The following is a 17,493-nucleotide window of genomic DNA, read 5'->3' on the forward strand; positions in this document are numbered from 1 at the left end:
ACCTTCCTAATATTGAGTAGCACTCCCTTTTGCCCTCCGAACAGCCTCAATTTGTTGGGTCATGGACTCTACAAGGTGTCGAAAGCGTTCCACAGGGATGCTGGCCCATGTTGACTTCAATGCTTTCCACAGTTGTGTCAAGTTGGCTGGATGTCCTTTGGGTGATGCACCATTCTTGATACACACGGGAAACTGTTGAGCGTGAAAAACCTTGTAGCGTTGAAGTTCTTGACACTCAAACCAATGCACCTGGCACCTACTACCATACCCCATTCAAAGGCACTTAAATCTTTGTCTTGCCCATTCACCCTCTGAATGGCATACATACAGAATCCATGACTCAATAAAAATCTTTCTTTAACCTGTCTCTTCCCCTTCATCTACACTGATTGAAGTGGAAGATAAATAAGGAATGATAGCTTTCACCTGGATTCACCTGGTCATGGAAATATGTTTTGTACACTCAGTGTAAAGCCACTGATTATTCAATACTGTAACTTAGAAATGAGTTACCCAATCAGAACCCAAAATGTAAGATTGGTTTACTTTATTGTGCGTAAACAATGTAATTGTAAACAACACAGTAATGCTTCAAAACATGGTTAAAAATATAATTTGTATCTGATGGATGGTCAGTTCTGCATCCATATGTGAGTCCTTGTGTCTATGTATTTGAGATTGGTTACATTTCTCCTGCCCCATTCCTCAGCTGTGGTGGGAGAAGCTTTGTTATTGTGTGAATCCCAGATTGCCCCTTTAAAAGGGGTCGACCTGCAGGACTATTCAATGTCCATGATCCAGACATTCTATCTCATAATTATGACTTTCTATCTCATAATTATACCTTAATATCTCATAACTCGTAGTCAGATATTTTTTCCTGGGTGGCGGGAACGATCTTCCATACTTGATGGCTTGCCTGGTTCATGCAATTTGAGCTTTTGGAATTATTCCTGACTAAATCCAGCACACCTTGAGTATTAGAAATGTTTGGATAGTACTAGGCCACAAATTGTATAAAAATCTGTATGCTTTGTTTAAAGAAGAAAAGTATTGTTGTCATTCATAGTCTTCCATATGGCATTGAATCCGAATGTTAACATTACAAGACACATTAAATGTAACAGTGTATACATGTGCTGTATGTAACACCCAGGCACTGTTGTGTTCCTCCCAGAAGTGTCTAAGTTAAGACCTCCAAAAAATGTCATCATTGTAACAATACAAGACACATTAAATGTAGCAGTGTACATGTAACAATCAGTGACATAAAAGTGTTACATATGCAATAGATCCAGAGATCTGAGCAACAGAGCTGAGCTTCATGTCTGGTTTGGTTAGTCATAGTCCCCACCAAGCTATTAAGCTACTAATAATATTAATTCATATTAATTAAAGCTATTAAAACATGTATTGAATACATCTTTAGCTGCTCAACAATACTTGTAAATATTGTAGGTCCTGACAAAGGCAGGACTCTCTCTTCTCTGACAAAGCTTCAGAGATTAAAAGTAAAGGTCCATAATCTCCTCCTCCTTGTCCTCATTGTGTTTAAGTATTTTATCACCGACAGGCTTTAAGCGTTTGGTCACCAGTTTGAGGTTGGTCTCGTGAAGGATGACCTGGCTTAAGTACTTCTCTCGTTTGATCTGTTCCCTCACTGTGTAAGGCACGTCCGGGATCACGTAGGACAGAACGAACTTGGTCAGGTATACAATGTGCTGAGGGGACAAGGGTATAAGGGTCGGAAGGAGGGAAAACATTATTAGGATTTCTTGAAAGGCTAGAAAATGTCCATCTGGCATTAGACTACACTGTAGAAAGAAAAATCAGGTCATAACAACGTTTCAGAGAAATTTCTACTCACCTCTACAACTATTATGAAAGCCATCTTGGCAGCTATCACATGCCAGTAGTAGATACTGTATTCATATTGTCTGTGGTGTCCTGGTGGGTATCTGAAATCTCGATATCTAAAGTATGACAGAGAGACTGCATGAACTATTTCAATGTCTAACACGATTTCATTGAAACCCATCTCATATACATTCACATTACCTGCAGGTGGTGCTGTTATTGAACCAGTAAGGTGTTTGCAAAGGCCGGCTCTTGTTGGAGAAGTCCTGGATGTCGAACACAGAGAGGGTGTTGTTGATGTAGCCCTGCATGGTGTGACTGGAATGGTCTCCATAGGGATACACAGAGAAAGACCAGTAGTAAACCAATCGTGGGATCATGTCTGATGTGAAGGCAATGATCATGGCCTGGCAGAGAGACAGGGAAGAGGAGGAGACAGTGCACTTTAAACTGGTGCTCATCATAATAGATTAATTATAATCTATCTAAGAATGTCACTACATCAGCATGGTAACAGTCAAATCATATGACTGACATCCAGTGATGGGATTATGCAATGGAGAATAAACCAAGATAAATACATCATCTTAAAAAATATATGTATGTTTCATAATACTTCATAATCCAATGGAGGAGCCATCACTCACATTTGATGCCACAGCCAAGATGGCGACACCTTGGAGAATGGGTTGCCACGCCCCGATGTCTTGGGCCTTCTCTGGAACCATGCGGCGGAACTGGGTGATGATCTTCCAGGCGTCCACCCGGATCTCAAAGAGGTTATTGACCAGAGCCAGGACAGGAGCCAGGGGGAAGGAGGCCACAAACAGAGTCACAAAACCAAACTGGATCACTGTAGGAAAAAGCCACGCAGACACAAAGCCAAATTTGATCACTGCAGAAAAAAAGCCTTTACATCAATTGATCTGGGAACCTGATACTATGATAGTAGCTGATAGGCTAGCTAGGGGGGAACCTGATACTGTGACAGTGGCTGATAGTATCAGGTTCCCCTCTAGCTAGCCTATGATAGTTAGTAGCTGATAGGCTAGCTAGGGGGGAATCTGATACTATGATAGTAGCTAGGGGGGATTTGCATCATATAGCTTATGTCCATCCAACCCTTCTAGATTAAGTAAGTGCCTTGGGGATAGGTGAGTTCTGGACAGAGTCCAAAGAAATAGCAGGATCAGCTTAAAAAACTTCCCGAGCATACGCATATAGCTACCACCATATTGTGTCCACACCTATCCAATCCTCTCAGATCTACAGAGGTGCCAGGGGATAGGGGCTAGGGTGGGAGAGAGTTTGCCTCATTCTTCATATCTTACCCATCTCCAGGTATTCATAGAAGAGGCCCAGCTTCCCAATGGGCTGCAGCTGATAGTCCTGCTCCCAGCGAGGAATCACCTTTTCAGACCCCACACGTGTGCAGTAGCGGAATATCAAATTCTTCATCCACCTGATGATGAGAAACATGTCAATCGCAGAATCATGATGCTTATAACAAGGTAATAGAGCTCGCCATCTTGTAGTCCTAAAAAATGGAAATGAGTTAGCATTTTCTAAGGGGAAAATCCTAAAAAACAAAAATTTGTTAGCATTTCCTATGGGGAAAATGAATAGGGAAAGAATGGGGTTTTGGGATAAACGCTGAAAATAAGGTCTGAGGTTGAAATAGGATTAGGAGATATTATATGTTTTGTCCAATGAGATAATATCAGTCAGTTAACATGACCTTAATGAATTATGAAGCCGTTATGTGCTTTATGTTTTTGTTTTGATTACATAAATGCTTTAAAAATCACAAAAAGCGATGTTAGCTGATGAAGATGATCTCATAGAACAAAACGTATAAGATCTCCTAAGCCTGTGTTTTTGGCATTTATCCAGAAACCGAACAAAAAAACACATTCATTTCCCCATAGGCTTTGGCCAATAAGCCATGGTGGAGTTAATGCCTACAAAAAGACGCCTTTATGATTGCTCTCTGAATCAGATGATAATGATGTCTGAATACAGATACACTTGAATATAAGGGGGTATTCCATTTTGAGTTGGGATGGAATAAACCATTGAACCAATCCCGATCCAATGTAACTGGGAAAGTTTACGGTTGCTGGGCTCCTAGAGAGCTGATGTGGTTGGCCATTTTGTTCTTCCATTGAACCAAAAACTTACGGCAGCAACACCTCCTGAATGTTATTCCAGATGGCTTTACCGCCCATGATGACAGTGAGCTGGGTTGTCAACTCAATCAGGCATCCTCCTGGATCACACTGGTAAGGATAGACACAAAGACACAAAGAATGCATCAACCAATGTCGGCCATCTTGTAGTATTACATGATTAAGCACCTCCATTCAAACAACTTGTATTTAGTGGAAGATTTCCAGGTTCATTCATTTTAAATATGAAGGTCTCTTTTAGTCAAACACAAAGGCCACAGAATGCAGCAGCTAATAATTTGGCAACGAAGTTAGAACACAAGCGAAGTGGAAAAGCAAAACACTGTCATACTGTGTTATCACATATTCTGTACCAAGCACCAAGCTCCAATCAACTGAGCCTTCAATCAACTGATCTTTCAGTCAACTGATAGGCGTACGTACCTCCTCATTCCTGTACTTGCCCAGCAGGTAAACAGGTTGTCCAGGGTAACCAACCACTTTCCCTTTGGCAAAGGCAATGTAGAAGCAGGAGGAGTAGTAGTTGACAAACTGGAACAGGAACATCTTCAGAGTCAGACTGTTCTCATAATCCGTCTTGGTCCTTGGTAGCTCTTTAAAATGGAGTAAGGTATCTTCTCAGTCTCATCAAAAAAACATCAGGCTTAAATCAAGCTTTTGCTGTGTCCATATTCTGCAAGTGACTCTGGATAAGGACATCAGCTAATGGCTATTGTGGTGGTGCTAATTTCTGTATAAATCTGTTGGCATACATATATTTGGATTACTTCAGACCTATTGGCGTGCAATATTTACTCATACCATGGTATAATTGCTGAATGTTTGGGGCACTGCATAAACCTTGCTACGGCATGTTTGAGTGAATATTAGCCCTTGTCTGAAAGCAGTTTGAGAAACACCATAGTTCTCTATAGCAAACCACATATTTCCTGTTTGACATTGTTTGACATTGGGGCGTCTCACCAAAGTCAGTGATCCAGATGGCAACCCTCTCATACAGGATGTTGAGCACCATGATTACTACGAAGCTGATGATAGAAGCAGTGACGGAGGTGGCCATTTGGGCGGTCACATACTCCTTAAACGGTTCGAGCTCCTTTAGGTCAGACTGGAGTCTTGTCGAAAATGAGAAGAACACTGCCAGTCGGTATACGATGATGGCCACCACTGATGCTAGGATCAACACAATCTGAACACAAGCACAAACACAAGAATTGGAGGGGTCAGACCTGAATCAAAGGTTAGGGTTATATAAAACATGTTTTGCTGTTGGAGTGCATATGAATTGGCCTATTCAGAACAAGATAACAGTAGAGAAATCCAAAAGTTTTTACCCAGAATAAGACAGTCCCAATTCCTAAAGACACTCTTATACACCGTCCACAGGCTGTATAAGGTACTTTCTCTTTAGCCTAAATGAAGAATTACATGTTTTAGAATGAAGTAATGATACAGGTAATATTGTCCTTTTAAAACAAGTATATAACATTACTATCATCGGTTGTGGAGTGTTCTTCTAGCCTCCTGAGTCTGACGCTATGGAATCACCATAGGGACTGTGTGACAAACACATCTTCCTTACCCGTGTGACAGGGTTGATTCTCTCGTGGTTACACTTGGCCTCATACTCGGGACGAGGTTGCTCCTCCTGCTCCAGGAACTCCACAGTGTCCCACTCATACTCCAGTTCTGCCTGGTAGCGCTTCCAGAACTCCAGAAACACGGTCACTAGAACCAGGATGGGAACAAGAGTGTAAAGCTTTATTTTACTTGCCTGGTCCTAGACTGTAGCATGTGCTGAGGAAAACTCTAATATCGATAAAATAATGCAGTTTATGAAACCTCTACATTTGAACATTTGGTAAGTTTAATGAATTAAATGACTCACCCCAAATGGCCATAAAGACAGCAAACACCAGCGTCCCATAGTTATCAAATATGCACAGTTTCTGAGGAAGGCAAGGTCTCATGAAATACTTCGCTTTTCACATAATTTTTCTCTCCATCCATGACTCTTTGTAAATATATACGAAAACAAACCCTGTTCAAAAAGGTTTAATATGACTTGTAGCATGTCTCATGGGCCAAAGAGTCTAAGAAAACGGTCTGACATAAAAAGCATTGGCAAATAGAAGTTTAAGGGACTCACTATCCATATAAGTCACTTTCATAATCATAATCACTCTGAATTGACCATGTGAGTGAACGAGAGAAAACCTGTACAGCCATGGACCGGAATTAGTGAACCCTAATGTATGCAATACTTACTTTAGAAGATTCACAGGTGCTGTTCAGCCTCCAGTATGTGCACTCCTTATCACACTGCGGACACATCACAATATTTCCTCCAATCAAAGGGTCGCACACCTCTTTGCTGTCCAATAAATGAACAGAGCAGATGGGTTAAACTTCACCAAAAACTCAACAACAAAATGCAACAAAGTTGTTAATCAATGTGTTTTCACACAGTTAGAGTGTCAGGGAACAGCATGGAAGGAACATCAAGCAACTTGTATTTACTCTACTTAACCTTGTGTCCTGTCCTGCACTTATTGATCTTAATCTGATATACACTAGATTTAGCAACTTGTAATATATTTATATGGTGTTGTGGGTTTCTGAAGTACTTTCTTTGAGTTTTAAACTTACCTCCAGGTGCTTGTTTCTTGAGTCGTGTACCCATAAATGAAACAGCCAAGTCCAACAATAGCAGCGAGGGCGAGCATGGCTGTATAGAAGCCCAGCCAAGCAAAGTAAATGCCAATCTTCTCCCCATAATACTTTCTGTGAGAAAATGAAAGAAAATATTATTTCCCTCCCTTATTTGCTATAATTACAATGATTAGGCCTCCAAGCAAATTCTGTTCGGAAGAATAATTTTCAACACCTTATTAAACTAAAGCAGTGATGTGCATGCAATGTGCATTTTTGTGAAAGTAGATTAAAGTATGAACCTTATGAGATCAAGTGGCTGCATCTTATAGAAACTTTTAGGGTGAGCCCACTCGTTATACAGGAGGTATCTCTCATTGGGGCACTCATCTTCCTTCGACCTGACGTTGAATCTGCACTAAAGTAAGTTCACAGAAAACAAAACTAAAAAGTCCATAAAAACACTGCTCAGTCTTTTCACAGATTGATTGGTGTTTAATGTACTATGTTGTCAGTTACTAGTGCCACCCCGCTCTTCACTGCCACTCACATCATGTAAGGGATAAGCAGCCTTGTACACCCCCCCATCGAGCAGCTTGGTGACACCAAACTTCTTGATGTTCCCTCGCACCTCATAGGGGGCTCGGCTGAGGATGTAGTAGGCCTGAGGAGGAAGACCAACCATTCTGTTATCATTGAAGTGTTAAGAAAAGAGCGTTAACACTGTGTTTTAAGTATAGGTACATTGATATTTTTGTAGTGCATGGGCTGAATAACCAATCTAAGTGGTCTACCGACCAAATATCTTCCAATACCATTTAGCAGCATCAGAAACCTGAGATGCTTAATCTACCGAAAGAAAGTCAATGAGGTGACTGCTTTTTAGTGATTTATTTTTCATCTCTATCAAAATCTAGTGCGCTGCTGCCTCTTTAACCTCTTATTGGTTGACTTTTGGGTTTATGTCCCATGATGAGGTAAAGAAAGCAGTGCACTTGCCATTCTACTCCTCATGGACGGCGTGAAGAAGAGGTCCCGGTCCTTCACGTAGAAGTACTCCAGTCTGTCCTTCTCGAATGGGGCGGTGAAGTACTCCGTCTCCTTCGCTATGAGGTCCTCGCTGGGGTAGAAGTGTTTGGTGATACAACTGAGGAAGTTGAAGGGCGAGGAAGTGGTGCACAGGTCATTGGGCTGAATGGGCAGCTTGATGTGGAGAACCTCGGCGTAGGTACACAGCACGTCCCAGGGCATGTGCACCTTGACGAACAACAGCTTCTCATCCACCACCTTGTCGAAATGATGAAGATAAAACAACAAGATAAGGCAGCCCTTTTCATTTCAACTAAATATATTACAACTTAAGTAATCCCCTAAAGGGAAATTAAGAAGATATTGCCATGATCCTAAATTACATCCTCCACATAAAACAAGTACTAAAACATCACATTAATCTAATGTAATGCTTTATTATCTACAAAATCAGAAGTTGTCTCTGTGTTTATCAATGTTAACTCATTGATCCTGTTCCATAAAATACCACTAAAGTTTGCCAATAATTGGTCAACTACTCAAATAATTGAATTGGTGCCATAGTTTTCCACTGCAATTCAATCTCAACCCTTTCTGAGGAAATAGTTGGCTGTTAAAAGGAAAACTTTGTAAAACAACTGTGTCTGCCATCTAAAATGCAGCCAAAAACAAGATCTACAAGGTCACTTAAATAAGCAGTATGATAATAAAACTACGTAACAAAAACAAACACTAGGTGTTTCTCTACCATTTAAGACCAAACGAATGTAAGATACTAAATATTGTTTCCACCCAATCGTCCCTGAAGATCGACACACTCAACCCCACTCTGCAAGCTAACAGCAGAGTAAATACATAAAGCCAGTCCTTGTAGAATGCATTATGTGGCCACTCACAGATCTGGCAGCCTCTAGTTCCATCCCCATTTTCATCAAGCTGGCCTCAAAGTACTCTCTCCGTTGCTAGGGAAGAGAATACAGGATGTTAAATCAATGGTTCCCGTGTTTGTAACACTGTCCCTTCGGTTTCCCTATTGGATAAGGTCCAATCTGTTTCTCTTATTACTCTTGTAATGAAAAGTGCTTTACAAATGTTAAATGTAATATCTAATACATTATTACATTATTACTATTAACCCATCTTAACTGTGGTTGTGTATAATAAATAATTAATGAATAGTGTCATTATATTGACATTACATTGACTGTTTTCCCCTCGATGGATAGCAATGCATTGACTGATTTCAACCATGTATGAAACTGACTACATCTATATGGGAATTGTGTGTACGATACAAGACGCCTTCTGATAAAACCACGTCAAATAAATAAAAGCTCATTGGTCAATCAAAATGCATTGCTACTACATATGTCTGTATGCTTCTGTTAAGTGCATCCACAAAACTTGTAAAGAATTGTAAATACAGTATATATATATGTAAATGACCTCATATTAATCATAGGGATACCTTAGATCTGACACACAGTGACTGAAGCAAAGAAAAACTCCCTGTACAAATATTCAGAGTCAATATTCCGGGTGTACAATGAGAAAGCGTTGTGTGAATGCCTTAGGTCCTGGCATAATATAACACAAGCTTCTATGACGGAACATAACACTGATTCCTACAAGTTAACATCCTTGATGGAATGCAGCTTCAGTAACTTGTTTCATAGATAATACAGTACTCCTCTTAAGCTATAAGAAATCACATTTAGAGTCACATATTCCTCAAAACTATGCTTACATTGTGAAATTGCATTTAATTTCAAACATGCTTTTTCACAGCACAGTAGGAATACTGTTTTTAACTTCTGTCAGACAGAAACCTGCTGACCATGTTGAATGTGAATAAGGACACTTAGACTCACCACCAGAAATGCACTTACTTTACGTTTCTGGAACGTTCTATTCTTGTCAATCTCCTTCATGTCCTCATCTTCATAGACTAAGACAAAGTCGATCCGTCTAACCCCATCATTGAAGAACAGAGAGTCAGATTTGCCGTTGAACTCAGCCTGTGGGCAAAAACAACAGGCGATATCTGGTAGCTCCACAGTGATATCTGGTAGCTCCACAGCCTCAAACTCAAACTCTTCTTCTTCCATGATTTCATACATGTCCTTTAACGAGAAAGGGACTGACAGACAGCCTCACTGTGCTTGTACGAGACCCTACTAGACAACGTATTTCTCAACTGACACCAGACGTAGATGGGAGAGGAAGGGAAGAGTCTACAACGGCAAAAAGTGACACACCCTTTTTTGTTCCATGAATAATAACAGTCCACATTTGAATTGGCATCAAACATAGACCTCTCTTGTAATTACAGATATTTGGCACATTGATTCATGCATTTCCTGCATATGAAAATACAAAAGTGAATCAATCCACATCCCTCTTGGTGAAATACATGCAAGAACAAGCCATGTTATACAAATATGGTATTAATTGTAAAGTTATTCATTGGCAGCTCAAACTAATACTACAACTACCATCAAAGCTATGAGTACTAATCATTTTCATAATGCAGAAATGTTATATAATTTAAAGGGTTGAGACTCACCTTCTCCACTTTGGGCACTGATGCCCCCTCAGGTATAGTCTCATAGGTTGGCAAAAACTCCTGAGAATAGACTGCTCCCCCCCACCCCCCAAAAAAACATGTATTAAAGACATGAGAGACATGCATGACAAGATCTTGATGGAGATGTGACTCTTCTTAACCACCATCTTTTGTAAGACTCTGACAAGGCCCAGCAGATTATTATGCATTATCCGATTTACTGAGCATATGCACCAGTGCAAAGTACTCACATCTTTATTTCAGAGGGGAATATAATACCAAAGTAAAGCTCATTCAACAACCCACATTAAATTGTGTTTATTCAGTTAAATGTGACATTTTATTGTGCCTGGTACTACATTCATACGTTACACAACAGATGCCATTCCATCGGGAAAACTTCCAAACATCCCATGGTAGGAAGTACTATGGGAACCTAATGTAACTGGAATCAGATGGTGTTTGGAAAACATTACCCTTAGTGACGCCCTGGGAAAGACTGTAGATGTTCAAACTCAGATACTCCATGGTGGAATAGTTTGTTTAAGTCTCTTAGGCAAGTACCTCCATTCGACAAGTTGATAGCAACTGTGCTAATAAAACTGTGCTGAAAACATTATTTTAAAATCTTCCAATGTTTTGGCATGCAGATCCTTTGAAGTTACCAGAAATACTTAGATACTTGCATACTGCATGCCATGTGTCATGTATTTCTCCAAGTTTGACTGTGAACATATGAGATACAATACAATATTTACCTTCAGCAAAACCATCTAGCTATGTGATTTATACAGGCAACCCTTTCCCCCCTGTAGAGTGCTTCCCTAGGAACAGACCTGCTACACTGAGCCTGCTTGTACTGATGCTAGACCAGGTGAAAGCCTGTGTTTACTAGCTCATGGTAGAAAGACAGACTGATGAAGCACCAGCACTTGCTGGAAGCACTTTCAAAGTACTTTGTTAAATGGAGAGAGTATAAAACACACTAAATGGATGTGGATGTTTTTCAGGCCCTTCCCTCATTACATATATATAACCTGAAACTACAATTATTATCAAGTAATTATCTATATTAATGAAAACCTGCCTGATCCCAGAGAATTGATACATTGTAGGAGAGTGGGAGTCCACATTGGGCCAATAATAGGTTCGTTTTTTTAATTTAGACTGGGGTAGGGGAAAGCTGTGCAGTCAGCCATAGGCTATGACTGAAATCTGGCATCTGTGAATGTAATCAGTGCAGTTGTTAGGCCTATGCCTAGCTATTGCTATGTCCTCCAGTGTGATCAAGGAATACTTATATATTCCAGAGACCTTAGTACAACAACTAGCGACTTAGTCAAGTAAGTCACTGTAATGGCTAAGGCCTTAGCCTGACAACCACAGATATCCCAAAATTCGCTGCACTTGTGTCAGAAATGGGATGGGGCATCCTTCATGGTAAACACTGAGACCATCGAAGGTGTGCCTGTGCATAAGGAAGGCTACATTCTTCTGCCCTTTTCTTTTGCGATAAAATATATCGTATGGCGAAAGATAATGGAATCCACGTGAATTTACCGTAGTCCTCTATCATTCCCATCTCTATCTCCGTGTCGCCCTCCAATTCTGTTTCAGACAGATAATCAATTTAAAAATGTCGTTGTACCCGTCCTCACTCATTTTAATAAATCTGTCACATATCACAAGTCATCAATGGTTAAAAGTGGAGGGTTGTCTGGAAAATCTTACCGCGGGAATAACGCATCATGTAGATTACTGCCAATGAGCTACATTTGTTTAAAAATTCCCACTTTATTTGTCAACATTGTTTCAAAAGAAAAAAACGCTGCATGCTTTTCAGAACAAATTCTAATTTCAAAGAATGGCTGGGGTAGTCCTATACGGACTATTTGCACTTTAGGAGGAGGGTTTTTGAGTAGTCTCTCTAGATGTACCGGTTCCCTCTCACCAGCCTTTGAGCGAGTTGGCAGCTTTGTTATGCCCACAAACTGTCTGAATAGCATTCGTTAGGCCCGTAGTGTAGTTGTCGTTTTCCGAATTCCATATGAAGTGAATGATTCCGATTGGGAAATGATATTATTGCATTTGCTGGTTATTATTAACCAGTGGGCCCGTGAGTGTCATCAAAGAGCTTTAGGGTCCTGAAAAGGCAGGGACAAAGCGAACAAATTGAACATAACAGTACCGCCAAAATATCTCATATTTAATTGAAGGATTGTTTGACATCCATATTGTGGAATTTCATATATTGAGTGTTGACAATAAATATAGGGCACATATTTTACTCTTAAAATGTGACCCCTTGTTATCTGTTTTGTTCCCAACCAAATTCCCTGTCAGATACTGTTCCCTATACTGTTCCATATTAGATAGACCTACGGTTCCCCCACCATACTGTTTCCCATTAGATAAGTTCAGTGGCGACCCATCATTCATTGCCAGTTTTGCATGTTATTTTGGCATTAATACGTGTCACATATCAGTTTGAAAACAATGTAAAGCAAATATACACTACCATTAACAAGCTTGGGGTCACTTAGAAATGTCCTTGTTTTTTAAAGAAAAGCTAATTTTTTGGTCCGTTAAAATAACATCATATTGATCAGAAATACAGTGTAGACATTGTTAATGTTGTAAATTACTATTGTAGCTGGAAACATAGGGGTACAGAGGCCCATTATCAGCAACCATCACTCCTGTGTTCCAATGGTAGGTTGTGTTAGCTAATCCAAGTTTATCATTATAAAAGGCTAATTGATCATTAGAAAACCCTTTTGCAATTATGTTAGCACAGCTGAAAACTGTTGTCTGAATAAAGAAGCAATAAAACTGTCCTTCTTTAGACTAGTTGAGTATCTGGAGCATCAGCATTTGTGGGTTCGGTTACAAGCTCAAAATGACCAGAAACAAAGAACTTTCTTCTGAAACTTGTCAGTCCATTCTTGTTCTAAGAAATGAAGGCTATTCCATGCGAGAAATTGCCAAGAAACTGAAGATCTCGTACAACACTAGAAGGGGCAATTACTTAAAAGAGAAAATAATGAATTAGTTTAAAAATAATAAATGGCTTAAAACGACCAATATAAATAGTAAAATGTATCAGTTCCACTTACAGTCAAGAGGGTGGAACACTATGATGCATACAATTCAAGCTAGTTGGGAAAATATTTTCGATATCCCAATACCATGGCATCAGGTTTATGAACTGATATACAAAACAACAATTCACCAGTGGTGGAAAAAGTACCCAATTTTCATACCTGAGTAAAAGTAAGATACACTAATAGATCATGACTCAAGTAAATGTGAAAGTCACCCAGTAAAATACTACTTGAGTAAAAGTCTAAAAGTATTCGGTTTTAAATATACTTAAGTATCAAATGTATTTGCTAAAATATACTTAAGCATCAAAAGTAAAAGTACAAATCATTTCAAATTATTTTTATTAAGCAAACCAGAAGACCCATTTTTTTTGGAAAGCCAGGGGCACACTCCAACATTCAGACATGATTTACTAACAAAGCATGTGTGTTTAGTGAGTCAGCCAGATCAGAGGCAGTAGGGGTGACCAGGGATGTTCTCTTGATAAGCTCGTGAATTGGACCCTTTTCCTGTCCTGCTAAGCATTCAAAATGTAACGAGTACTTTTGGGTGTCAGGGAAAATGTATGGAGTAAAAAGTAAATCGTTTTCTTTAGGAATGTAGTGAAGTAAAAGTAAAAGTTGTCAAAAAATATAAATAGTTTAGTAAAGTACAGATACCCCAAAAAACTAAGTGAGTAGTATTTTTTACTTAAGTACTTTACACCACTGCAACTGACGCATCAATCCATTCTTTTCCATTTAAGCTATTATAGGAATTTCTCGCCACAAAAAGAATGCTCTGTATATTGGGCATTAAACAGTCAGCCCTGTGCAGAATCTGCCATGTGGAAACAGAATCAGAGTATCTCTTTTGGTACTGTCCATCGGTGGCTTGTTTTTGGAGTCCAGGAATGGTATGTTATGTCATAATATCAGGGCACGGTTTGACCTACAAACTGCATTTTGGGGGGATTTGAAGAACCACAGTCAGTCAATAGGAAATATCATTGTGCTGTTGGGTATAATGTTTATTTTGGGGTCAATTTCAGCAGAAATGTTGTAGATGGGGAGTTTCAAGTCCCTAGTGAGACACCATGGGAGAATGGAGAGATGTAGCAAGAGGAAATGGTAGAATTATGATTTACTGGGAAAGCTGGGTTGATCTGTGGCTGTCTAAAGGTTTGAATTAATGAGTGAAGGAATAAATACATACACACATGCACAGTACAAAGGTTTGAGGTTCTCCAATCAGGGGTGAGGGTGGGGATGTGATTATTGTATGTTTTGTGTTTAGTCATTTATGTTTTGTATTTTGGTTTAATGCTGTGAGTGGTGTCTGTACTGGTCCTGGTGGTTATCGGTGTGCTTGCTTCCATGCCCTCCTGGAAAATCCCTTTGGGCCAGGGAAGTGGCTTCGCCCTTCAGGCCTCTTGCGGCAGGTGGGGGCGAGCGCACCCACTGACCAGAGCACCCACTGATGGGAGCAGCCACTGATGGGAGCAGGTATTGTCATTGCATTGTTGTTTTAATATATGTATAGTGTTTAACATACATATCCAAAATGTATGAATAAAAAACAGTAATATTTTACACACACATGAAGGTACCCACCCATAAGCAATGATTTCTGATTATTTTATTTTTTAACACAAATGTGACAAATTGGTGGATATGGCATTTTGGAAATAAACTCTAAAATAACTCTAAAGTAATGATCTAGTTATTAACAAACTGCCCGAAGATCCCGACGATCGAAGGATATTTGACTGTGTGGGAAAGTGGGTGCCGAACATTGGGCCAATAATAGTAGGGGCAAGCTGTGCATCCAGCCATAGGCTATGACTGAAATATTGCATCTGTGAATCAGTGTGGTTGTTAGCCTATGCTATGTCCACCAGTGTGATAAAGGAATATTTATGTATTCCAGCGACCTTAGTACAAGAACTAGCGACCTCGTCAGATGATTCTGACTGATTGGTGTAATGTTAGTCTGAGCACCACAGATATTCAGGTACGAGTCCCGGTCACACCCCAAATTCGCTGCATTGTACGAAGTTGTATGGAGCACCCTTCATGGTAAACACTGAGAGCATCGAAGGTGTGCCTGTGCATGAGTGACCTTGGACTGACAATCGCAGAAACAGTTTGAGTCCAAGCTAATTTACTACAATTTTACTGATGATAATGAAGTGTATGATAACATATAGTGTAGGGTATATTGAGGCAGATAGATAGCGGCAGATAAAAAAGATAACTGAGTTGAGCGTTCCTCAGCTAAGCAGAACCCTCTCATTACAGAGGGCAATGTTGGTGCCAAAAGTCAATACTGTTATTGCATACTTTTTAAAGTTTGAAATAACAAAGGAGAAATAATATAAGGGACACAACAAAATAGAATTTAAGCAAATAAAATAAAATGTTGGTTCGTGATAGGCGGAAACGATAGGTTACAGAGGAAGGCTACATTATTCCACCCTTTTGCCTTGCAATTAATCCTCTCCCGTTGCAAAAGATAATGAAATCCACGTTAACTCACCAACTTCCATTTCCATCTTTATCTCCGTGTCGCCCTCCAATTTTATCTCGGACAAAAAATCAATTTCAAGAATGTTGTCCACACTCTCATTCATCTCAAATATGTCACATAGTACAACAAGTCATCAACGGTTAAACCTGGATAGCAAAATGTCACGGCGGAATTAACGCATCATGTAAGATCACTACCAATGAGCTGCATGTATTCCAAAAGTTCCCACTTTATTTCTCAACGTCGTTTCAAAAGAAAAAAACATTGCATGCCTTTTAGATCAAGTTCAAACTTGAGAGAATGGGTGGGGTAGTCCTATACGTACTATGGGTACTTTATGAGGAGTTTTTTTAGTAGTCTCAGACAGGCGGGTTTCCTCCCACAATATTGTTGCCAAAACAATGTAGGTCTGCCATTTCCGAGTTCAGTTTTTGAGCGACTTAGCAGGACGGGCAGCTTTGTTATGCCCATATAATTACGGTCTGAATAATTGACTGTGTATATATACAGTATATATATAATATATATTATATATATATATATATATATACACACATATACACAGTCAAATATAAATATATGCAATGAATGATTCTCATTGGGAAATGTTATTTTTGCATTTGCTGGTTATTAATAGGTCTGTGATTCTCAACCAGGGGGCCCCTGGGGGGCATCAAAGAGCTTAGGGGTCTTGAAAAAGCAGTGGCGAAGGCCTTGAGGCCGATACGTAAAGCTTAATAAAGAGCATTGATACTAGCAAGAGCCGTGTGCGGGTTTCTTCTTTTTTTCTCATCTTATTCAACTATTACCATGCACCTGCAACAAAGACCGCTCAGATGTGCGAGTGCCTTTTGAATTTTATATCTTGAGTGTTGACAATGAATATCGAGCACATCTTGTTATCTGTTCTGTTCCCAACCGAATTCCCTGTCAGGTACTTAAAATTAAATATATATATATATATTTCACCTTTATTTAACCAGATAGGCCAGTTGAGAACAAGTTCTCATTTACAACTACGACCTGGCCAAGATAAAGCAAAGCAGTGCAACAAAAATAACAACACAGAGTTACACATGGGATAAACAAACGTACAATATAACTCAATAGAAAAATCTGTGTGAAAATGTAGTAAGATTAGGGAGGTAAGGCAATAAATAGGCCATAGTGGCCATTTATTTACAATTTAGCATTAACACTGGAGTGATAGATGTGCAGATGATGATGTGCAAGTAGGGATACTGGGGTGCAAAAGAGCAAAAACAAAGAACAATATGGGGATGAGGTAGTTGGGTGAGGTATTTACAGATGGGCTGTGTACAGGTGCAGTGATTGGTAACCTGTCCCATATACTGTTCCTTATTAGATAGACCTACTGTTCTCTGCTCCATATTTGATGTACCTACTGTTCTCCACCAAACGGTTTCCCATAAGATAAGTTCCATATCACAGTGTTCGCAGATACTTTACTTCCCCATCTTTGCTTCCTATCAGATACTGATACCCCATCAGATAGGTTTGGGTCAACTGTTCCTTATACTGTTCCCTATCAAATAGATACTGTTCCCCATCATAATAGTGCCCCGA

General features: G+C 39.6%; 1 protein-coding gene across 1 annotated transcript; it reads right to left on the reverse strand.

Moving 5' to 3' along the window:
- Window positions 1-533: 533 nt before the first annotated feature.
- LOC139393051 (anoctamin-6-like) lies at window positions 534-16,265 on the reverse strand. Its single transcript, XM_071141384.1, has 20 exons — window positions 15,916-16,265; window positions 10,294-10,364; window positions 9,617-9,745; window positions 8,624-8,689; window positions 7,698-7,985; window positions 7,249-7,362; window positions 7,001-7,116; window positions 6,696-6,830; window positions 6,315-6,420; window positions 5,935-5,995; window positions 5,629-5,774; window positions 5,381-5,458; window positions 5,010-5,235; window positions 4,470-4,639; window positions 4,039-4,136; window positions 3,189-3,319; window positions 2,505-2,710; window positions 2,059-2,264; window positions 1,868-1,973; window positions 534-1,721 (listed from the first exon to the last, which is right to left on the reverse strand). The coding sequence occupies exons 1-20, from the start codon at window positions 16,007-16,009 to the stop codon at window positions 1,506-1,508; spliced, it is 2,763 nt and encodes a 920-aa protein (XP_070997485.1). The 5' UTR covers window positions 16,010-16,265; the 3' UTR covers window positions 534-1,505.
- Between the last annotated feature and the right edge of the window lie 1,228 nt (window positions 16,266-17,493).

Source organism: Oncorhynchus clarkii, chromosome 33 (genome assembly GCF_045791955.1).
Source record: "Oncorhynchus clarkii lewisi isolate Uvic-CL-2024 chromosome 33, UVic_Ocla_1.0, whole genome shotgun sequence".
NCBI classification, from domain to species: Eukaryota; Metazoa; Chordata; class Actinopteri; order Salmoniformes; family Salmonidae; genus Oncorhynchus; species Oncorhynchus clarkii.

Bases quoted from the DNA above. Each gene is read 5' to 3' on its own strand.
- LOC139393051 (XM_071141384.1), bottom strand. From the start codon at position 16,009: ATGAATGAGAGTGTGGACAACATTCTTGAAATTGATTTTTTGTCCGAG. The intron at 7,117-7,248 runs GTGAGTGGCAGT...AACTTACTTTAG, and splicing joins CTGCTTATCCCTTACATGAT to TGCAGATTCAACGTCAGGTC. The intron at 5,775-5,934 runs GTGAGTCATTTA...TCCTGGTTCTAG, and splicing joins TGTCTTTATGGCCATTTGGG to TGACCGTGTTTCTGGAGTTC.